General features: G+C 43.0%; 1 protein-coding gene across 16 annotated transcripts in view; it reads right to left on the bottom strand.

The window, feature by feature from the left end:
• The window catches only part of CHL1 (cell adhesion molecule L1 like), a 150,616-nt gene that overhangs the window by 40,114 nt on the left and 86,395 nt on the right, over positions 1 to 24,107 (bottom strand). For 10 of the 16 annotated variants that reach the window (XM_019755808.3, XM_074312207.2, XM_019755802.3 and 7 more), the window contains 7 exons: positions 23,232 to 23,337; positions 20,102 to 20,289; positions 10,677 to 10,799; positions 9,444 to 9,614; positions 8,508 to 8,555; positions 6,609 to 6,729; positions 1,855 to 2,039 (listed from right to left, as the gene is read on the bottom strand). In XM_019755808.3, the coding sequence (XP_019611367.3) occupies positions 1,855 to 2,039; positions 6,609 to 6,729; positions 8,508 to 8,555; positions 9,444 to 9,614; positions 10,677 to 10,799; positions 20,102 to 20,289; positions 23,232 to 23,337 (942 nt within the window). The remainder of the gene's footprint in view (positions 1 to 1,854; positions 2,040 to 6,608; positions 6,730 to 8,507; positions 8,556 to 9,443; positions 9,615 to 10,676; positions 10,800 to 20,101; positions 20,290 to 23,231; positions 23,338 to 24,107) is intronic. The other 6 variants (XM_019755807.3, XM_074312206.2, XM_074312204.2 and 3 more) reach the window with 1 other exon arrangement.

Below are 24,107 nucleotides of genomic sequence, written 5' to 3'. Positions count from 1 at the left end.
AGTGTTCCTAATGAAAACATCATTTGCATCTCAATAGTGCTAATAGCTGTTTTATGAATAGAGGGGACGATTTGTTCAGGAAACCTGTATTCCTGTGGAGTCCGATAGTCAACATTTCTAGTTGAATAATTTATTTTACATCCTTGACTTTCTTTTTGCAACCCTTGCAATTCTTTTGAAAGCTTCAGGCTTACAGTCAAGAAACCGTGGCCAGATTGTTAAAATATTCAGCTACCGTAGCAATGTTGCAGCCATCTGGAAGGATTTCTAAGAGTCAGCAAGTTGGAGTCGGAGCGGTGAACAATTGGACACGTCTGCTTGGTGGGTTGTGTTTGCGCTGGGTGGGGGAGGGGTCACAGAAAGGCATCCTGCTGTGCGGGGCAGCCAGATTACAGAGAAATAGCAATGACGCCCAAAAATACAGATAACGTAAGCCTCAAACTTCCTCCCTGGATTTCTTTAGACATAATTTCATGTCAGACAAACACACACCCCCTGTTGGCAGATGCTGCTGCTCATGCAAAATTCTGGGCTTTCTCAATCTGGTTTTGCTTCTGTTGAATGGAAGAAAACGATTTTCCCATCTCTGGTTTTCCATTCGTCCTCACCTAACTCATCACACACGTTATGGGAGGGGTCCAGGGACCTCGGTGTTATTCCAAACAGCAGCGTGACTGAAACAGGTGTCATTTGACATTTGCTTGTAAGGGGAGTTTGTGTCTGAGCCTTCACTTCTTCCATTAATTAAAACTGTGGCCCTGACACAGATTTCCTTGTGCAAGTTGAAGCTTCAAGAGGCACGCTTCATTGGAATGTAAATAGAAACCCTAGAGTGCCAGTCCCTGAATGGAATCCTGATAGGGACAATTTCCTTCCCCTTTTAGGCATAAGGACCACCTGCAGTGATCACTCCTTTAACTTAACCAACAGGGTCCACCGCCCCGGGTGCAGAAGCCCTGGGGGTGATCAGACCCTCAGGAGTAGCTTGTGTCCATCAATTAATTCCCGGGACAGGGAACCTCTGAAGGCAGGCGCGGCCCCAATACTGACCTGCGGTTGCCTCCCTTAAATGACGCATCTTTGCCTACTTATTTCTTTCTATAGCCCACAAACAATAGCCAAACCTCTACTGATCAGAGATAACTTGAGTATAATGTAGTTTTCACACCTTTTGATACAGAATTAATGTCTATACCATAGAGTCTATTCTTTCCCCATACGTCACATATTGAATATAATCTGAACACAAGATATGCACACATACATATACATATGTGTATATACACATACATATACATATGTACATATATTTATTTATCCATCCAGGCAAGAGCTAAGGCAACAATATGTCTGACTCACTCATTTCACTGGTGAAGAAACTGAGGCACAGGAAGTGACATAAATTCACGGAGGACACAGCCATTAATGACAGGCTGGGAAACAGCCCAAGCCTCCCTCCCGGCCACCATAATGCTTTCTTCCATTGTAAACGTCACTTCTTTTAAGACTTGACATTATGCAGTGTCATGTGTGTATGCCAATAAAATACCTCTCACAATACGATACAGGAGACTAGGTTTAATGACTGTTGAACAAATCGTGGAAGTGGCCTGTGCAAAGTCCCTAGCACGGGTTATTCACTGCCATCTGTCCCTTCTATGTGGTGGTGTGCGGTAAATGACAAACGGGTTAACTGAAGTGCACTCTAACCCGGTGGCCACTCTGTAGCTAAACGTGGAAACGGCGTGCCTGTCTTAACACGTATGCTTTAGCGGTGTTGCTCCACTACATGTATGGACGCACATATTTGTTTAACTAGAAAACAAGTCAGTCAACATGGAATGGGGACTGTACCTTCTATTGTAACATGGAAGTCGTGAGAGGTCCGTCCCAAGAAGTTGGTGGCTGTGCATCGGTAAATTCCCTTGTCCCGGTAGGTGACTTGCTCGATCTTCAAAGTCTTGCCATAATTTTCTTTTGTTTCTCTTCCCTTTGGTAGATCACCACCCACTTTTTCCCAATCAACCTGTGGAGTTGGTCTGGAAAACAATTAATAAATGATACACACTTTTTAAAAGCCCAAACTGGAAAGGAAAGAACCCCCGGGGCACACCCCTCATTGTGTCACTGGCCCCATTGGCCCCCGGAGTTCTGCCCAGTAGCACAGCCTTCCCGGGTCACAGAGCTGCAGACCACTAGCGTGACATGGGGGCTGGAGCAGGTCTGGCCTTGAAACCCCCTTTTAATAGTCTGCTTCTCAGCACCTGTTTCTTCTAGTAAGAGAATTAACCACCTGTAAGAGCGGAATGGGTGTGTTTAGTCGAAGGATGGATAACTGGATGCGTGGAGATAGTACAACGTGTTTCCAGTGTGACTCTCCCTGCAGGTGACTGGAAGTGGTCAGAAAGCACAGCCTTCTTGCCTGAATGACTTTGAAAACCATAATAAAGGAAGACCCAGCAGTAAGTCAGAGGGAAGCCCTGAGCCCTTCTTAGTCCTGATGAAGCTGATACTGGAGAATAGCACCCCTGCCCCCCCACCAGGAGAGACCAGGGACAGCACACAGACCTGGCTCCCCAGGGGCTCTCTCACAGCTGGATGGTGGGAAGGGGGTGAACCATCCCCCCCTTGCTTAGAAAGATTAGACCACCCAATGGAAACAAAAAAGCCAAAACAAAAGAAAAACCAGTTGCTGTCTTGCCACTCACTGGGAGGGTGACTTCTCCACTCAGTAGGGGACACAGCAGAGGGCAATCCAGCCAGTTAGGTTTCAGAAAATCCCACCTCAAGGAACCCAGACCAGTGGAAGACCGGGCCCTTGCTGTGTCTTGTGATTTCAAAATTATGTGGGAAACGTTGATGGCTCATCCTAACTGATGGTTTATTTCTCCTCTTGGGTTGGGCTCTACGACTGAGTGGGAGAAACTCAGTTTGGCTATTTGTGTTATGCTGCTTTTTCTTCCTCACATTATTCTTCTTATTCATACTGTTAAGTTATTGAGTATGTTCTAACGATGAGCATTACGATGTTCTTTTACCAGGAAGGATTCTGAAGTTCCAAGAAGTTAATTAACTTGCTTAAGGTCATTAGGGTAATGAATGACATATTAGAATTTAAAGTTGTCTGACTCTGAACTTGCTCCTTTTATCATTATGTGCCATTATATTCATGCTTCTTCCACACCCTTTTCCTTCCTAACTATATTCTCGGAGTATATGCATGCAGCCACATTAATTAGTTGCTGTTTAATAATTGCAGTTATCTCATTTGTCTGTTTTAATTATCCCAAATTGCTTGTATTGAGAGGCCATGGTTAAAATAATTCAATGATGTAAAAAAATATTGGAGGTGAAGCTCAAGGTCCTTTAACTTTCATTTATAAATTATCATTTCTTTCTCAGCTACAATTATTTTTTACCTCCTCCCTCCCCCAAAGCTCAGATACCTACCTGCCTTCCGCCCCGAGCCACCTGCTTACACTGCCTGAGGCTCAAGCCCATGGCGAGCTCTGCTCACACGCAGCGGGGGGCGCGGCTTAGCCTGGGCTCCCTGACACAGCACCCGACAGGGTGGACAGCCCCAGTCTCCCAGCTGCTCGCTCTGCACTCCTTCTGTCCAAACGGCAATCAGCCACGTCCCGGCTGCTCTGGACCCCAGTTCCTCCCATCCAGGATATTTTCATGCGTCCACGCTTTCCTCCTGCAAGTGTCTCACGTTCTGCACGATTTTTTTTTTTTGCCAGTCCTTGAAAATCAGCCCAATCCTCTAATACCTACCCTTAGAAGAATAGAATAAACTGAGTATTTAAGTGTCAGGGGACCGTGAGGCATAATTTATCCAGAAACACATCCATACCATTGCAAGAACGTCCAGCTATATTTACGCCACACTTTTTTCTTTCTCTCTCGCTCTTTTTTTAATGTAAGGGACATTTACTAACAGCGTTTGAATAATGATGTTTTCAGGGAAAATACATTACTTAATCCATTTTTACATACATACCAACATACACTGTCTCAACACCTCAGACTTCCATGCAGGTCTCTGTCCAGCCAGCTTTCATTCCTACACTGCCTTTGCTGACAATGCCCTCTCCTGCCCTAGAAGCAAACTGTGCTTCAACTCATGAATTTACAAAACAAAGAACAACGGGGCCCAACAGTCAGCAGAGGAAGCTGCCCTGTCCCTTCGGTCCCAAGGAACCTTGCACAGGTGTGGGTGTGAGTGTAGGTGTGGGTTGAGTGTGGGTGGGTGTGGGTGTAGCTGTGGGTGTAGGTGTGAGTGTAGGTGTGGGTGTGGGTTTGAGTGTGTGGGTGTGGATGTGAGTGTAGGTGTGGTTATGGGTGTCAGTGTGGGTGTGACTATAGGTGTGAACGTTGGTGTGAGTTTGAGTGAGTGTGGATACGCAGGTGTGGCGTGAGCATGGGTGTGGGTGTGATTGTGTGAGTATGGGTGTGAGTGTGAATGTGAGTTGTAGTTGTGGTTGTGGGTGTGAGTGTGGAGTGTCTGTGTGAATTTGAGTGAGTGTGGATATGTGGATGTGGTTGTGAGCATGGGTGTGGGTTTCAATGTGAGTGTGAGTGTGACTGTGGGTGTGAGTGTATGTGTGGGTGTGAGTGTAGGTGTGGGTGTGAATGGCCCTGGGTGTGCACATCCACTCACTGCTTTGGGGATTGAGCCTTCTCTCCTGCTTGCAAGGCACCATACCATTTTCACTATGTGCAATGTCCACCCTCCTCATGGAATCTCTAGAAGGTAAACTCCTGGACACCGGTTTCCCTGGGAAAGTTCCCTATTTCAATAGACTGTGTCAGTGGTTTCATTGTTACAAACCCGACTGGAATATTCCTCAGATTCAGAGACAATCCCATTCTTTCTCCCTTCCCTTCCCTGAACAGAACAGTTCCTTTGGTTGAAATGTGCTGGAATCAGTTCGATTTACAGGCAGCTTAGGGTTTAGGAGACAGGAGGGGATTCCACCCACGGTGCTCTGAGCGTGCAGAAGTGAATTCAAGTGTCTGGCTGCCTTTCCCCAACCCGCCCATGGGGCAGTCCTGCCATGACACAGGTGAGGACAGGACAAGCTACTGCGTGTGATGTGCAAGGCACTTCCTGACACCTTGTGAAGGGGACAGTGTCTCAGTGGTAATTATTTTTGTTACTGCAGAAGGTTTGTGGTTTAAAAACTTCTGAGAAAAAAAATTAAAGTACTCTAAAGGTGTTCGTGTGTCACCTTCATCTGAAAGAGGACCAGATGAGACAAGTCCCCACGCAGACCCAGGTGACAGCTCTGCTGACAACACAGCAGGAGTTTCGTATCCGAGGACGACACATGTTTATGTCCACTTTTTTTATACTCTGTTTCATGTCATTGCATTTTCTAAAAAGCACATGAGAACATTTCTATTATTTTGAAGACAACCCGTGCAGCTGCCAGCCAGCTCTAGAGGTAAATTATGGCACTTAAGGGAGATAAGAAAAAAGAATTGCTGATATGTTCGCCCTGCCCAAAGACTCAATGAGAGCAGTGGCGAATCCTGAAAGAATGCGAGTCCCACCATTATCAACACATACGGGGAAGAACAATGGGGCAGGTGGCTGCCTTCATGACTCAGGCCGAACCTGAGGCTTTCACTTGTCATGTAAAACAGACAAGCTTCCCGAAGCCACGTGGTGGTCACGGCACACTGAGCTAACGTACATCAGCACCCTTGAAAATTTAAGACAGATAAGCAACCTGCGTATTTTTGCTGGATGGAAAGCTTAGGGGTGGTAAAACCATTAAAATCTGCTCCTTTTCTTTATAATCCAATGTAAAACCACTCATTCAGAATATACGCTCAATTATGAACACGGTTTTTAAAATGTCACTTCCGGGTCCACGAACCAGACGCCCAGCTGGCGGAAGCCCTGAGCTTCCAGACTGAGTATGAGAACTCAGGTACAGGGGCCGTGGGGTACATTCCCCACGGTGTTTCCAGTGGAGAGCCGGGCATGTGGTGAAACGCATGGAGGGATGAGGGTCGGGAAGGGCAGCCCTGTACGACCAACTATCAGATGGACTTTTGATAGTTATTCAGTAAATGCAAAAATCAGGACATGACCAAGTGAAGGTTCCCTAGGCTTTTCTTGGAAGATTTGGGAATTGGCACTTCTTTCCTAGATGTGAAAAAATCCGTTCATTACACTGTTATGTGGAGTTCTCTTAAATTACATGGTCTGGACGCCTTTGTCTGTGATGGGCAGCAGGGTGAAATGACAGATAAATGGGCTCCTCGGGGCCTGAGAAGGGACAGGTATTGGAGCAGACACACGGGGACCGGATGCCAGCAGTAATGGGCTGACTGCGACCAGCCTCATGCTCTGAGGGTGGCACCCCTACAGACTGAGGTAAGGACGACGCTGTCATTGCCACATCCACTCACACTATCACAAATTGACAGAGAGATCTAATTACAAACCCATGTCAGCCACAGCCTGAAACCCGCAGAGTGAAGTGCTAATTACTTCCCCCAGAAATGTAGTAACAGATAGTTTCTGAGGACGTCCTGACAAATGTGTCGGCAGGCGCTCCCTAACCGATCGCTAGTTCTTTCCAGTCACTCACAGGCCTTCCGCAAAGCACTCCAGCAGCAGGGTGTCCCCTTTGAGGATGGTGACCGAGGACTCGGGGCCTCTGTCCGCAGGTGGCAACAGCAGTCTGGCTTTTCTCTGCTTGATGGAGTTTGCTGAACAGAAAAGAAAAATCTCCTATTTTTTCCAATCTAAGAGACTTAAAGTCTGTGGCATTAAACCTTTCTTAAGACATCATTAAACGTAGGGACCTATGCATATATTTACATATATAGAGACACACAGACATATTTCACATATTTTAATGTATTTCCATTTAAATAGACTCCACTCCTACCAAGCAGCGTGGGCTGTCTCTCACACATGGTAAAAAGATGTAGCACCGAGTTTTACGAAGCTTTCGATTACCAAACCTCTAAATCCAGAAGGGCAAACGTGGTTCAAGAGAATGTGTTTCCTTGAAAACGCTTCAGGTAACTGACAGTCTCAGATTTTACATCTCCGCATCAATGCTAGCGGGCCCTGCCTGAGGCTGTGTGTGCATCTGTCTTTCCTTTAAGGCTCATGAGTACTGGATTGGCTTCCTGACACAACACAGCTTCCGGGGCCCTGCACGCACAGGCCCTGCTGCGGGAAGGGACTTGATCAGATTGTCCCCGGGACTGTGCTCCCAGCCTCAGGCTCCCAGGCTCACAGGGAGCGCTGTGGAGAGAACCAGGAGGACCCACACGATCCATCTCAGATGCAGCAGGGAATCAGGACACTCCTACTGTCCACGCCACTGCCGATGTCATTCCCAAATGTTCGCATACATTGTGTTTCCCACTCAGCGTCAAGGTGAGGCAACCTGATACAGAAGGAAAGAGCTGACGTCCTGTTATCGAGGGGAGGGATGGCAGCTGGCTTCCTTCCACGTGTGTGCTGACCGAAAGAGAACTGGTGACTACGTATCACTGTATCTATAATTAAACTAGAACTATATGATGCAGTTAACATGCCATATGAATTATATCAATATATATGTAAATAATATTAATACAGAAATATAATTAACTAAATTTTAAATGATTATTTTTACGGAGTGCTGTAAACACAATACTTACGGTTGTGTTACTGACATAAAAGAAAATAATGTTGGGGACGGGTGTATACTTCATCAGCCCACCTTCAAACTGGGGGTGCGCTGAGAGGACCCCCACTCAGCCCTGCAGATGCTGCCAGCATATTAGACATGGAAGTGAGGCCGCTGGTCCCAATGACATAAAGAATATGTGCTGCATTCACGTAAATGATTCTTCTCCTTGTGGAGAACGAGCTTACTATACATGTAAGTCAGGTTTATTCAGGCCTCGTCCACAGAACACTAGCTGTGGCAGACATTCGATGGAAAAGAGATCAACTGTTTCCTAGACAATGAGTTTGGAAAATGCTCTAAACTATTCTTTCTCAGCAAGTTACAATGGACACTTCTTTATTAAGTATCCTGAGAAGTCTTGCAAGAAAACGGACCTTTTAACTTTCTTAAACCCAATGTTTTCTCCACAGCTGTTGACACGCAACCATTTCTTTTTCCTTTCTGCACGTCACAGCCATCATCCAAAATGTCTATTGACAATGAGAGACATTTTGGGACACCCCATAAAATTACTTTATTAACAATATATAGTTATATGTATGTGTGTATTTGCAGATGTTAATTATGTTATATATAAACATATAGTTACATTTATATAGTTATGCATTTATAAGTAGCACTCCTTTGCATATATTTAGGGGGAGTGGTAATAGAGTTCTCTGTGCTAAGCGTTTTTCAATGACAGGAATATTAGTATTTTAACAAACTTACAAAGGTTAGAAAAACTCAAGTTTTAAGATGGCAATGAGCTACCAAAGGCAAAAATAAATGCCAACACTCTACACGTGATCAACTTACCCTTGAAACCAATGTCTGTGGATGAACTCGAGTCATTAGCATGCTTTACTGAAATAAAAAAATGGAAGGAAAAAACTCACAAACAAATGGTAGACGCTGATATCATTAAAGAATGAAAAGCCACAGTCTCCTCAGAAAAATTACAAAAAGAGGTGCACCCATGCCTCAGCAGAACACCATCTCTGGGAATGTGGTCGAAAACGGCTTCGTCTTGAGCTAGCAGCCGAGTCCAGGTGGGGAGGGAGGAGTCACGGCCCCACTGACCAGAGCTGAGGTGCCAGCAATGCTGAGTGGGAAGGACCCTGACTCAGGCAAGGCAGCACACACACGATGGCAAAACCGCACACCCGCTTGGACAATGGGACCGCAATGCCAAGTTCAGCTCTGCCAGAGCCAATTATGTCTGCCCTGGCATCTCACTGTCCTTTCTCCCCTAGGACGTTTTCCCATTTGGGAACCCAGACTGGCAGGTGCAGAATCGAGGGGAGGGAGAAGCAATTCAAGCTCTGTCTTCTGAGGGTAGACAACACAGCTTGATGTGATACGAACTGTGCTGTTGCTTCTTTTTCTTTTGACTGTTACTTTCTCCCCACTTTAGGCCTGCTGGCTTGTCGACGACCACAGTAAGTGGAAGCCTGAGGCTTTTGCTGGGAAAACCCTGGCCTACTGGTGTGCATTCGCCCTCTGAAAATGACTAGACCTGCAGACCTCAAACGAAATACACTCATACTGTGAACTGAGGTCTGCTTTTCTGGCCGCGATGGACAGACGCCTGCGATCGGCAGCGGCAGACATCTCTCATCTGGGGGAGGGCTCTGGAGTTTAACTAAACAAGGGAAGAAAATGCCAACCCAGCTCTGCCAGCGTTGGCCCCAGGATGGTAGAGACATGGCTGCATTCGGCACTGAGACAGGACGGCGAGTTCTCTGGACTTACAGCTGTTGACGGTCAGTTTCATGGGCATCTTCTGCACAATGGTCCTGAGCTTCGGGAAGGCAGCGAAGCAGCAGTAGTCGCTGCGGCTGTCTCTCTCCTCCACGTTGGCGAAGTACAGGTCTCCCTCCTGGCTCATGTACACGCGCTCGTCCTGCTCGATGTGCTCCAACTCTGCAGAGAAACCCGCACTGTTAAAAGGGGCGGCCCGCCCTGCCTGTGTCTGATCTCCCATCACAGCTTCTCTTTTACATTATTTTATTTCACTTTTCATGTCCGTCTTCCAAGGTCTCACAAGTCTGGTCTTCCTGTAGGAGCAGCGAGTGAGCAAAAGGTAAAAAACAAAAGACAACGACAAACCCCTGGGAGCGCAGTTTTCACCATCGCCCGAGGACGTTCCCGGTGGGTGACCGGCCTGCGCCTTCTCCCTGCCCTGACATCAGGCCTCCGCGACACTCAGCGGTCTGCACTGGCGTCTCCAAAAACTGGCCCAATTCAGAAAATGGCCTAATTATGACTTTCGGTTTCTTAGACTACTTCTTATAAACAGAGCTCCCAAACGCTGTCTCTAAGATATTAGTGTCGCTTTCCTGGATGTGGCCTGGAAGGTTCTAGGATGACTGGAGTCTGGAATGGTTGGCTGCAGTCAAGAGTACCTGCCTTGGCTCTCTTCCGAGCACTGCACTAAGAGGATTGTTTTTCTCTGGTGGCCACAGGGAGAAAACATGTAGGGAGCACTGCTAAGGCACACGCCAGAAGTGGACTTTATGAGAAGCTGGGTTTCAACTCAAGATCTTGTCAGTAAACTTTTTTGGCAAATGAAACAACATGTTAATACTAACTTCTGTGTGGGTCACTGTATGGAGTGGGTGCCATGTCAACAGACAGAATCTAAAGCGAGTAACGTGCTTGACATTCACATGGGTACGATCCTGAAGCCAAGTGAGTGGTCTGCAACACTGAAAGCATTTTCCTCACAGACACACGTCGTCCTGTCAGCGGCCTCTGCTCTCTTCAGAGATGACAAAACGAAGAGATAGATTTAGCTCATAATTGGTTTTCCAGGGTTTTCATGTACACCCCTAAGTGTGTATGTAAAACTTGGAGCTGACTACGGGTGGATATAGTTTTAAAAATCTATTGGATTCCACATTGATAACCTTATATTATTTTTTATCTTTGATTCCGGTATGTTATCTGACATGATGCTTGCAATCAAAACAGAACGTAACTTACCGATATTCATCCAGTAAATGTGCAAAGGTGGGAGGCCCGTCGGGGGCTTGCACGGGAGGACAACGGGGTCTCCCTCCTCCACTTCCAAAGGGTCGATCTTTTCTTTTGGGAATTTTGGAACACCTGGTATAAGAAATCATTTTAACACATTATTTTAAAATTAACTTTTAATGTCACAAGTAATATCTTAATACATTCATCTTTTTTTGAAAAATAAAGCACTTTTAATAAATTCAACACCACAAATCTTGGTTCTCATTACCTCCCCTGCAGAGGAAAATACTACTAAGAACTTGAGATTTAAAAATACTTCTGCGTGTTGTAACTAGACAGCAAACGTTTTTGCTGTGACGTCAATAAGGTGCTAAGATGCTCTCGCAGCTTTCTGCACACAGAGGCGTGAGGTCTGGGCCACAGGACTTGCTCACTCAAAGGTCTGACAGACGTGCCATCCTTTACTCTGAACACTGTGACTTTTTAAGGTGGGTACATATTCTCTCTCTCTCACTTTACTGTGAAGCTTTTGAATGTGATTGGCAAATATTCCACTGAGAGCAAAACCAAACTAAATAAAAAGTTCAAGTCCTACAGAGGAAAAAGGTACAGGTGCAATGCCAAACCAGACATGACCACGTGGTGTCACAAAGAGAGCCACCCAGACTGGGATGGCTCCCAGCAAATGAAATTTTAAGTGACCCGGAATTGATGTAGGAAAGAAGACTTTGCAATATTTCAATACATTGGTTTTTTTTCCCCCCCAGGATGGAGTTGATTTCCTAAAAAGCAATGCAGTTAAAATGGGACTAGAAGTCACAACTGTGCAGAATTTGAAATCCAACACCAATGCTTGATATTTTTATGAAAGTATTTATAAAATAGCTTTAAGAATATTCAAAATGTGGTCTATCTGAACATTGCATTGTTTTTCAGCTCTGTGAAGAGAATTCACCCTACAGAGTTACTTACTGAAGAGAAGGACGTACAGAGCGTGTACAACATAGCTGACCTGATGGAATTCATTAGCGGGTTTCCATCTCTGCATTTCATTCTTATTGTAGTTTATAAAAGGTTACGGTTATTCTCAGAAGTCTGAAGATATACTCTTTTATCGCAAATTTTCTCGAGAAGCTCATGCATTTCCTAGGTATTTGTGCCCTCGCGCCGGACCCACACACCAATTGAGGGAATTTGATGACATTCCTCGCTTTGATGCACCAGCTGCTTACGAAGAATTGCTTTTAGTCTAAAGTCAAGGATCTTTCAGGCTTATAGTGCCTTTGCCAGTTCAGAAGACAGTCTTCGGTCATGCGACAGTCTTCACTGGGGATTCTTGGCCAACTCATTCTAGTAGGGTCCTCCTGGCAAGTCTGCAAACATAGCTGAAACGGCAGCCACTCTGGAATCACTGTTTCGATCCAGGTAGCGTGCAGTTTCCATCCAAAGGCAGGAAGGCATGTCTGGTGCATTCGCTATATTAAGATCGTGTATATACATATGAATGCCACTTACTTGGTGAAACCTTAGTTGTGACAGACAGCGAATGTCACGCGAGTCATTTGCAGAAAGTGTACCTCATGCAAGTGACATGTAGTAAGTAACTTACAAACTCTGTGAGCACAGCTCCCCATTCAATCCCGTATTTAGTGTAACTTGTTACAACTGAAGCCCGGGGCTCATTGGTATGACATCACCAGTGTGGCTGGGCAGTTATTGGACCTGTTTATACTCAGATACAAGGGGCAACAAAGGGGGGAAACACAGACTCGGAAATGCAAGGAGCATGTAATCCTGATTCTAACAAGCAAGCAGCACAGTGCCCACACGTACACAGTCCCAGGCTGAGAGCTGCTGAGCAGCAGCTAATTGACAAGATGTATAGAGCCCTAACCAGAGAGCTGCCCCATTGGAGAGCGTTTGGGAAAAATCTAATGATTCAAACAGACAGTCCTGCCACTGATTAATTAAGTCGAGATTGTACAATTGCACTTCAGAAAATGTAAATATGTGATTCAATTGGCTTCCAAGGCATCGGAAATAAAATAAAATAAAATGTCTAAATCTAACAAACCCTTCCTTACGTGCCATAATTCTTTGGGACAGCTTTTAGCCAAAGATGAACTTAATACCCAGAAACAGAGAATATTTATAAATGTAATAATTTCAGGACTGAGAATAGATGTATAAAGAACATTAATTTGTCATGTTTTTTTAGGTCTAGTTCTTTGACTTTGAAACTATTTAGTAAGTCTGATGCCGTGCTAGAAAGAAAACATTTAACTTCCACAGATAAATGTGAAACTTAATTACTATAACTGAACAGCAGGCATGAAGCCCACCTTAATCCAAATGAAGACACGATTCCATTCAAAATAACTCCCAACGATGACTTCTGCTAATTGTCTCTCTTGTGACCAGCATCAGTGTTGTGCGTTTGGACACACGTGGCAATTTATCAAGTGAAGTATAAACAACCATTTCTCTTTTCTGTGAGGCAACCACACTGCTCAGCTTGCCAAGCCAGCTTCTGTCAAATGAGTATAATCGACACCCAAACCAGCATAACTGATCCGTGTTTCAGTGAGACTGGACTTGGCCATGGAACGGCTCTGGGCAAAGGGATCAGAGCCCACTTGTACACAGCGCCTACCTGAGCAGGACTTCACAATGTTGGGAAATCCCAGAAACCAAGTCTGATAAGTCAGTTTCCTTTGTACGGAATGCCCACCTGTCACCTGCACCAGGAAAGCAAGCATATGCAGCACCCAACTCCATCGTACCCTCCAATAGGCACCCAAGGTTATTACCCAGTGTAGCAGACACACTTCTAGTAACAAGTCCAAGGGTACAGACAGGCTCCTGAAAGCCCAGTCGGAAGCCAGCGTGAAATAACCATCCTGGAGACAAGTTAGCTGCTTGTTGTGACGGTGACGATCTCGCTGGAGCTCCCAACACACAGCAAACCTGAAAATACAGAACTTCCAGGCTTCCCACTCGACGTGCTGACAGTGACTTCTGACCCTCATCATCACTTGTCTCAACCTCATATAAGGACAGAAGAACCCTGTGTACCTGGCATGGAGACGACTCGTGGAAACTACGCTACACCTGAAGGATGTGCTGAGGATGCCCCGGGCTCCACCCCAGGCCCTGCCCACACGACCTGGCTACGCAGCTTCAGGCCGCATCGCCCCTTTCCTGCCCTCTTCACCTGCCCCTGGCTTCCCAGAATCCTCTGAGGTCATCTCTCTGGGATCCTCACATGTGTCACCAAGTTTCTTAAGAGCAGGATGTTACAAACCCTAAGAGGTACAGTCCCACCACGCCGACGGCGGCACACACAGTAAAGGGAAGTCACGATGTGGCTTCCATCGAAGCCGTCGTATGCAGGACTTCCTCCCTACGCCTGCCATGTCTTAGATGGTTTTAGTCGCGAGTGGAAACTGCATTATTATTTTACTCATTCTTGCATTCCTCAGCCTGTGAAGCAATCAATCAACCAATCATGGCTGACATGCACTCATGGTGCATCTACCAGGCAGTGCAGGAGGAGGAAGAGCACAGCATTCCATCCTTCTCGTTTCTAAGCATCCCAACTAATAGACATGACGATCAACAGTCTCCCAAACAGTGAGTGAGGACACCAACTGGTGAGTGGGTAAACAAAATGTATCCCATCCAAATAACTGGACATTATTCAGCAGTAAACAGGAACCAACTACTGACACGTGCTGTAAGAGCTACTGATCTGTTACAACATGAATTAACTGCCAAAACATGCTAAGTGGATGCAACGACATGGAAAAGGTCATACATTGTATGATTCCTATTACATGGAATGTTCAGAAAGGAAATCCACAAAGGCAGAGGGCAGAGTGGTGACTGCCTGGGGCTGGGGTGGGAGGGGGCACAACCATGGGTGGGAGGGGCATGTGTCCACAGGTGGGTACAGGAATCTTCTGGGGGTGATGGGAATGTGCTAATGCTGGGCTTTGACGATGAAGAAACTGCAAAATTTTATGAAAATTTAATGAAAATTTAAGTGATTGTGTGCGTAAAACAGGGAAAATTGACGATATGTAAATGATACCTCAAAAATTGTTTAAAAGTCACAAGACAGAAACCCAGTGTAAGCTGAGATGACCTAGGAATGCTCTGTGGAGACGGCCAAGCTGTTCTCTGACATCCCAGGGCTGAACGGGCGAAACAGGGAATTTATAGCATGGTTTCAGCGCCACTGAAGGCTGACAGAAAGAAGGCAAAACCAGCTTATTACCTTCTGCCCAACCCACTCGCCACATCCGCCCTCAGGTTGTACATTTCTTGAGAACAGCCCTTGCTTTGTCCACTGAGAGTCTGAAATTACTAGAGAAGTGGCTGGCCCGCGAGCAGGGCTAACAGACTTGTTGAATCATTCGCTGACTCGCTCTCCAAGCCACACCTTGGAAAACCCACTTATTTAGTTAAGCCATTTCCCTCATGTCTGAAAACAGTACATTGTGTTTGTTTGGTTGTTTTTTTCCCTTTACTTTCCCTTAGCAAACTCAATGGCAATGTTGTTGAAAGTAGAAAACTGAAAGGCTTCTGTTTGCAGGGGCACTGATGGGACGTTCAGCTGCTCTGCTTATGGTGGAACTCGGGTGGTAAAGCCGTGAAGGTGAGTGTACCGAAAACTTTAAAGATGAGAGACACAAATTTTAAAACTGGAATCACAAAGTCTCTAACAACATAAAAAATTAATCAAATCTCTACAGTTTAAGAGAAGAATCAATTGATAAATGTTGTAGAAAGCTTTAAATGGCCTCTGATTTATAAATTCCTAGGAATTGTGGTCCCATTCAACATATAAATGATACAGGAAGCTGCTCAGTGATGAAGTAATCTCAGGGGAGACTGGAAATGATGCATAAGAAACCTAATTGATTTTGCTCTCTTCTCAGCAGCAGAAAAATGGGGCAATTACCCACGACACAGCACAGACCTGACTCTCACCGCTGACAACAAGACCAGCCATTCCAGCCAGAATTATCCTGCCATTGCTCACGTCCTCACTCGGTCTGCTGATAGCGAGATTAATATTTTTAAAAATCCTTTCACTGCAGAATCGCACACTAAAACGTGTCATTTCCTTCTCTGCATAGGTCTAGCTGCTGCCTTTTCCCTGGTGTCTCCATAGCAACCACTAGAATTCAGGTTAGGGATCACCCCAATGCCTAGTCTTCTACAACAGATTTTTAATAATCAATCTCTCTCTCACACACACCTTATTTCAGTTAATGTATTTCAGGTAGGTAGATATAGGCAGATAGATCATAGGTGGGTGGGTGGGTGGGTGGATGGATGGATGGATGGATGGATGGATGGATGGATGGATAGATAGATAGATAGATCTAGTTTTATGATTCTCAACCACAATTTTCATGGTAATATTTTCTGAATTTATTAACATTTCCTGTTGAATGTCACTTTAACCCCACACGCCTGAGGCCATTTCCGAGTTTATATGTCACTGCTCTGTCCATTACAATGATATAATATCTTACTTAATAACCTGGTACAAACTAATTCACGCAAATCAGTATGCTACACACTTATAGTAATTTTACATATACAGAAAGATCATTTGTAAAGTAACATAAAGAATAAAAAGAACACCCTTTTACTCACCAGCCGTTATACAAAAGGCGCATAATATCACCGTGACCTTTCTGTCTGGTGAGGCTCTATTCCCTCTCCATTCCATCAGAGGTAATTACGCTCCCGAATTTTCTTTGTATCAACCTCTTGTTTTTCATTATAATTTTACCACAGAATTATTCTGCCAAACGATATTTTCTTTTCACACATTATTAAAGTTATAAAATAAAATGATACAGTATGTAGTCTTACAAGATTTGCTTTTGCTAATGTTCCGAAGGCTGAGCATTTTCATTGCTGAGAGGTATTTTCAGTCGGAAGGTACCACAGTCTATCTATTCATCCTACTGATGGCAGGGCTTGCGTTTTCTCCAGTATGTGCTTCACACAAGCAATGCTACAAACATTCCTGGTGCACACGGACCAGGGCACATGCACGTGAACAAGGAAATGGAATTGCTGGTCACAGGGGAGTGTCTTCAACTAAGGAGGTGACAGCATGTTTCCCACAGGCCAAGCGGTGGCCGAACGGCACGTGGACACGTGTCCTGGCACCTGCATATTCCCACCTGAAGTAGCTGCTCTCAGACTCTGTAATAGTTCCCATTCTGTGGGATCAAATGCTTGTATCATGTGGGTTACAACTGATCTATTCCTGAATTCGAATGATGTTGAGCACATTTTCATATTTTTTATTAGTTATTCCAGTCTGGGGTGCAAGTTTTGTCTTTTCACCCCTTCATTTCTTTTTTCTTAGAGATTTGTTAAATTATTTATAAATACATAACATTATATTTAGTTATATTCATTGGCAATGCACTTTTTTCTGGGCTGTGGCTTATCTTTTCACTTTCTTCCTGGAGTCTTTCGATGACAGGATCTAAGGATCAAATGTAGTCAAATGTGTCTTGAATGATCTCCGTGGAGCTCTAACATGTCTTGTCTAAGAGTTCTTCCCCACCTCGGGTCATGAATACATTGTCCAACCCTTTTTCTACTTTTAGAAAATATTTTTCCTTTAGTTGAGTCTCTAACCACCTGGAAGGAGTCTTGTACATGAGGTGAGCCAGGACTGCAAAGAAACGTTTCTGTATGTGGATAACCAGTTGTTCCACACCATGTAGTTAGGAAGGAAGGAAGGAAGGAAGGAAGGAAGGAAGGAAGGAAGGAAGGAAGGAAGGAAGGAAGGAAGGAAGGAAGGAAGGCAATCCATGCTAGCTCTTCCACACGGTTGGCAGATATGTGACGGTCTGTTTCTGGGTTCTCTGTACTGTCCCATCGGCGTGCACACAGCCAGACTGGCTGAATGACTAAAGTGGTCTGATAAGGCCAAGTACCCTGATCTGTTTGTATTCTTCAAGCGAGTGTACAAAATTGTGCCCATTGTTCCTCAAAAATACTTGTCAATCGCTTGTTCACAATCCACAAACAGACAAAAATAACCCACAGAGCTTTTTATTCATTATCCTGATATCAATTCACAGAGAATTGATATTTTTAGCTTTACTGAGTCCTTCTATCCGTGAAAACGGCACTTTTTTTCCATTTGTGTAGGTATTTTTAAAATGCTTTTCAAACCACAAAGCTCTCACACCTCTTTGTTGGACTTACTCTCTGCGTCTATATTGTTTTCTCCCTTCACGCCAATTTCTTGGAATTTATTCTGTCACCTTAGGTTATACCTCATGCATTTTCATCTAAACATGATGTTACCTACTCAGCTTACGTCATTAATCGTCATCCTTTCTTCTTTTATAATATAAGATGAAAATATCTCTACATAAAGCATCAGCTGCTTCACGCCTGTTTATGCAAAATTTCTTTTTTTTTTGCTAATCCGCCATCTTGAATTCCTTCCTAGAATTTCTACTATTGTCACTACAAAATATATTCTATTTCCCTTTGCCATTCTTGTTTGACATGAGTTACTTAGAAATACGTTTATTCATTTTCAAAGACAGAAGGCTTTTCTAGCTTTATTATTATTACTACTATTATATTATTATTATTGATTTCAAACTTAATTGTATATGGTCATATTTTCTGCATAGCTATTGTATCGTCAAATATTGGAAAAATGCATCCTGCAGTTTTAGGTACAATGTCTCCACACTGTCACTAGCTGGAGCTTGTAATGCGTCCTTTAAATCTTTATGTGCTTACTAATGTTTTCTCTGCTTGAGCTACCAAATAATGAAAGACATATGTTAAAATGCCATATTTTGTCTATTTCTCCATGTAATTTTATTTTGTTTCACACATTTTAACATTATGTATGCGTATTGAATTAATCTCCAGGAAGCCTTTTAAAAAATAAAAGTCTATTGTGACTGACATTACTACAGCCACACCTACTTTCTTTTGAATGGCATTCAGCTGGGATATCACTTCCACTTTTGTAGTTTTAGTGATTCTATATCCTGATGATTTAGATGTGCTATGTTGTAAATAGTTTATAGCATTTTTATTAATGTGGGGTATTTAGTCTAATTGCTTTCATCTTCAATTAGTGATATGTATTTGGATTTATTTCTACTTTTTTCTTTCTGCTTTCTCATTTTTTCTTTTTTTCAGCTTTCATACTTTTTCTTCCTCTTTCTCACATCACAAAATTTGATAATCGCTCGTTTTTGCTATATTTGAGTGTAATTATTCAATAAATTTTAAGATGCATACTTTACTTATATTGTCTAAATTTGATCTATATTCTCTCCTCAACAATAATATTAATATAAGGACTTTAGAACAATTTAAATCCAGTCCCTTGTCCCAACTTTTGGGACAAGGCGCATGTAGTTTTCACTATTTGTTTTTCAGAAGCGTGTGTACATTCTTCCACCCATATCCTTCGAGGTCTATGACTTTCTTTGAGTCACTCAGTGTCTGAAACTCTGCAGGAAGAAATTGCCAAGTAAAAGCTAATGACAGGTTTATACATATAATTTATTCTGTAAAGTCTTTGGTTAGAATCATGAGATGCTGGATACCTTGAGATGATTATGAGATGAAGGAAAGTAAATGACCAAATGTGAAGGTGAGTCATCAGAGATCCCGTGCACAGAGGCCAAATACGGTGACGATGGAGTCACTTGCTCTTGCTGACGATTATCAATAAATGACACCCTTAACAGTTTACAGTTTCCATGCTTCTTGTTTGTGGAGAACATTACTGATACATACCAATCACTGCTTCTCCTCTGCCATGGACACTCATGCTGCAGTTAGGTGGGGCTCTGTGATTGGCTTTGTGCCACCTAACAAACTGGGAGGAGCAGTCACCCATGTAACTTCTCCTTGGAAGCAGATTTTCATGCTCTCTGCCCCAGACTCTGCCCAAGGTGGCACAGGTGGCACATGCTGCAGCCTTAGGGTGATGGAGTCTCCACCAGCTTGACTCCCGAGGAGGCATGCAGAGTGGCCAGACCCATAGCAAATGGCATAGTTGAGGAATAGCCTTGTGTAAACACGGGCTTGTCATTCATTACTGCAGCATAACCTAGCCGAGCCTAACTAAACATGTATTTAACGTAGTTCTCATCCTGTGAGGAGAAGCAGACGTTATTGTCCCTGTGTTAGTGAAAGGTTTCTAAAACACAGAAGAATTATGCTGCTTCAAGGTCACCCACCTCGAAGTAACAAGACCTAGAAGAGAATTTCCCGCATAAGTAAAATATAAGGCACATGTAAGCTGATCAAATTAACAATGTGTAATTTCATCAGTACCCAGTATAGTGCCTACTTAACACGTGACGAAAACAGCTGTAAAATGTAATCTCCGTTGTCATACTTACTTGGAACTATGAATTCAATTTCTTCTGACATTGCAACTCCTAGTTTATTCGAAGCAAAACAGTGGTATTTCCCTTGAAAGTGAGATATGTGGCCCTCGTTTGGGATCTTGAAGGTCCCGGAGTTGTTGGAGACAATGAGCCGAGGGTCAGAGAAGTCAAAGGGCTTGCCATCCTTAGTCCATGTAAATCTGTAAGATGAAGCTCAATTTCGTAATCCAGAAAAATCATAGCGTCTCTTAAAGCATTTGTAAACAAATGCACAGATGGCAAAACAAGGCGTTTTATGGTGAAAAATGTTTAATGCAATATAACAGAAGACCGTAACGGTCAGAAGAATCTGAGCAGTCTTCCAAGCTGATATAGACGGAGCGGTTACGCCCGCCCCCCAATTTGTTGAAGCTTGACCCCCCGTGATGGTGGGAAGAGGTGGGGCCGTTGGGAGCGGATGAGATCATGAGGGTGGAGCCCCACGACTGGGATTAGTGCCCACAGAGAAGGGTCTCCTGAGAGCCCCTCGTCCTGTCCGCCAGGACACAGGGAGAAGAAGGGTGCCTGCGAGGCAGGAAGTGGCCTCCCCAGACGCCCATCTGCTGGCACCCTGATCTTGGGCTTCCTGCCCTCCAGGCATGAGAAATGAATACGTGTTGTTAAAGCCACCTAGGGGGGCACTTCTGTCCCAGCAGCCTGAACTGACCACGACACAAGCCGTGTGAAGCTGTTACAACAGACTGAGCACTGAAGCAGGCTGTGTTCTGTTCTTTGATTTTTCAATTTTTCCAATTAGAAACATAATGTACAATTTTTACTAATATTTTGGAGACTACAATAAATGTTGCATACCTGAGATCAAATTACTATATAATTTCGCCAATTGAGTTTTTCCAGTTATTACAATGCTAGCAAAGACATGATATTCTGTCATATGGTTACTATTTAAGTTACTTCACTATTTCCATGTTTCCCTTTCTATAAGCAATAGTATGATAATCCATTCCTATTTATTTTTTGGTACTTGTTTAAATTGTGCTTCAGGTTCAAATAGTTCTGTAGGCCAATTCCTTAGAAGTGAGATTAATAGAGTAATAAGAGGATTTTTATAGTTTTTCATAAATGTTGCAGAATTGCATCACACACAAAAATAGTTATGTCCCAGCCCTGCACGTGATGGCGTCAGTTCTCTGGACAAGGCTGTAGAAGCCTTTACCCAGTTAGGGGTCTTCCCCGATTTTATCTAGCATTGCAGATATGAACGACCCCTGTAAGTGTGGCTATGCCTGAACCCCACTCCTCACAGTAGCCCATCTGCTTATTCCTTCTACACACTTCCATGGGACACACTTTTGCTAGAAGCACCTGCCTTCTCCGTCCACAGCTTCTGCTTCTCTCTCTGTCTCTGCCTCTGTTTTATGCTTTGCTCGTTTTACCTCCAACAAAACAGGTCAAGTCTATTCCTTTAAATTCCAATATATGAACTAAGAGCATTGCATGTATACAAAATTAAACATTTCCACTTGGAAATATACTATATCTGTGCACTCACTCGAATCTCCTTTTATGATCCGATGTAGAATTTCACAGATCTCCCCAATTTAGATCCTACATAATTCGTGTTGTTACTGTAACTATTACTATTAGTGAGCGTGTTGCTAATGTTTTTTGATATTGTTTTTGTTAACCTTGCTGCCGCTGACTGTTGAGATTGCTGTTCCTTCTACTGCTGTGATGTTTTCTTCTTGTTTTCTAATTATTTTCTCATTGTTTTGCATAGGCATCTAATTAGGCTTTAAAACATATTTATTTATAATTGACCATGTACTGCAGCCCTTCTTATTTATAAAACCTTATTTTTGTCCAGTGAATTTTCTTGGGTTTTCAGATAGAATGTCAAATTATATGATAATCAAATTCTTACTAATTACATTTTCTTAATATTTGTAGTATTTATTTTCTTTTCTTACATAATATTGGACATGGCTCTAGAAAAATGAGCAAAAGTATTAATAGCAGATATTCTATTCTTATTTCTAAATTTAGTGAAAATGCCAGTATTTCATAATTAAACTCAACAGTGTCTACTGACATGATAAATATATTTGATCATTAATTATCTCAGATGATTGTCTGGTATTATCTTTTGAAATAATAAATCAGTTATATAATATTAATATATATCAGACTGTCGCTTGATTCAGATTTACATTGACTGACTAAACTCTTCTTTAGTTGATATAATTCTATTTATATTTATATACAATAACTGAATATATTCTGTTTGGTAAAATAGAGAAATAATGATAATTTTACATGTTAATGACTTACAATGGGTGATTTTTAAAATATCAAACTATCAGGTAATAATAATGCTAGTCACAATGCAATTTCAAATAGTCAGTTTTCATTAACATGTATCTTTGTAATGGACATACAGCAATCAAGCACATCAATGAACGTATGTAGGCTTTGCTGCCCATTTTACATCACCAAGAACTTTAAACTCTGGAATTTTCCCCAAGACTCCTCGGCCCTCACTGCGAGCACACACCACATAGCTCCTTTACCACATAGAAGGTGCTTTGAAATAACTTCAACGCTGATCATAAGGCCCTAGAGTAACAATTATTTAATTCATATAAAATGCAAATGCCATGCAGACAGCATCTGCCATTAGGACGACTCAGTATTTCTGTGATAACTTATAAAACATCAGTAACAACCTGTTCACTGAATAACATACGTGTCACATTTAAAGTCATGCACTAACTAATACGATAGAATACGTTTCTAAATGTATAACTTTGGCTTAATAAATGCTGCCTTTCACTAGGTAGCACAGAGGGTCTTCTGGTTTCTCACTCCCTGCTCACTTGTAAGGTAGGAGCTATGGAATTTCCCACAACGCCAAAGCCTGTGTGAAGTATTTAAGATGATTTACTTTATGGTAACAAGAATTTCAACTGGCAGAAGCACACATGTAACATAACAGGCTTTCCTTTTCAGACACAGCTCTCATGCATATGAAAACCCTCGCCTTGCGTCGATTTGTAGCCCAACAAGCTTCCTATGGCCAGAGGGAAAAAAGGAAACAGGATTTTTCACATATAAACATATTTAGTTTGAAGGAACAACTCACGTTGGTGCTGGATTCCCTTTAGCTTCACACTCGATTTGGAAATATTCATCGAAGGGAAAGGCCACTTGCAGTTTTGACTGTTTTGTGATGGTTGGGACCTGCTGGACTAAATGTTAACACAGGCATTTAAGGAGCACTTCGAGACAGGGTGAGGTTGCTTAGCTGTGATAGAGACACTTAAACGCGTGACCGTATTCATCAGTAAAAGGACTGTTTAAGAGTGAAAATTACAGGACAAATCGGACTTCCTCTTTGCAAACTGTATTTAATTCTAAGGGATATACATCACTGCCATCATTTCATGCTGCCATATGTGTTCGTTTTACTTAAATCCAGAAGAAAATGGATTTAAAACAGAAGAAAATTGTCCATATTAGTACAAGTTTAAAGCATCTATTATGAAATTATTGGCATTTAGTCTGTGTTCCTGTGTATATGTGTTTACTTAGGTCATTTTGACAGTTCTGGATTTTGTCTTTCTAGTTTGCTAAGACACTATAATTGACTATTTTTACGTTATTTCTTTCCATGATATGTGATACTTTAATAATTTTCCAATTATTGGACATTAGACTTTTTTTTCATTTTTCTTTTTCTAGGTAACATGCACGTCAGCCGACATCCCTGAGCATATCGACTTTCCCTCTACTGAGCGAGTGACTTATGATACATTTCCAGGCGTGGCCATGAGCGGAGATGCCTCTGGATAAATGCTGATCCCATTTTGTGGGTATTTACCACAGATGACATATGGGACAGTGGCTTCCTGCATCTTTGCCACCAACTAACACCGACATTTTTCACTGATCATTACAAAGGAAAACATAACTTCCTCATTTCCTTTATTTTTCTTTCCATTTGTTGTTTTTGTTAATA

The sequence above is a fragment of the Rhinolophus sinicus genome, chromosome 5 (assembly GCF_057876585.1).
Source record: "Rhinolophus sinicus isolate RSI-liver-muscle chromosome 5, RSI-T2T, whole genome shotgun sequence".
Classification (NCBI taxonomy): Eukaryota; Metazoa; Chordata; class Mammalia; order Chiroptera; family Rhinolophidae; genus Rhinolophus; species Rhinolophus sinicus.
This window is presented reverse-complemented; position numbering and strand designations above follow the sequence as displayed.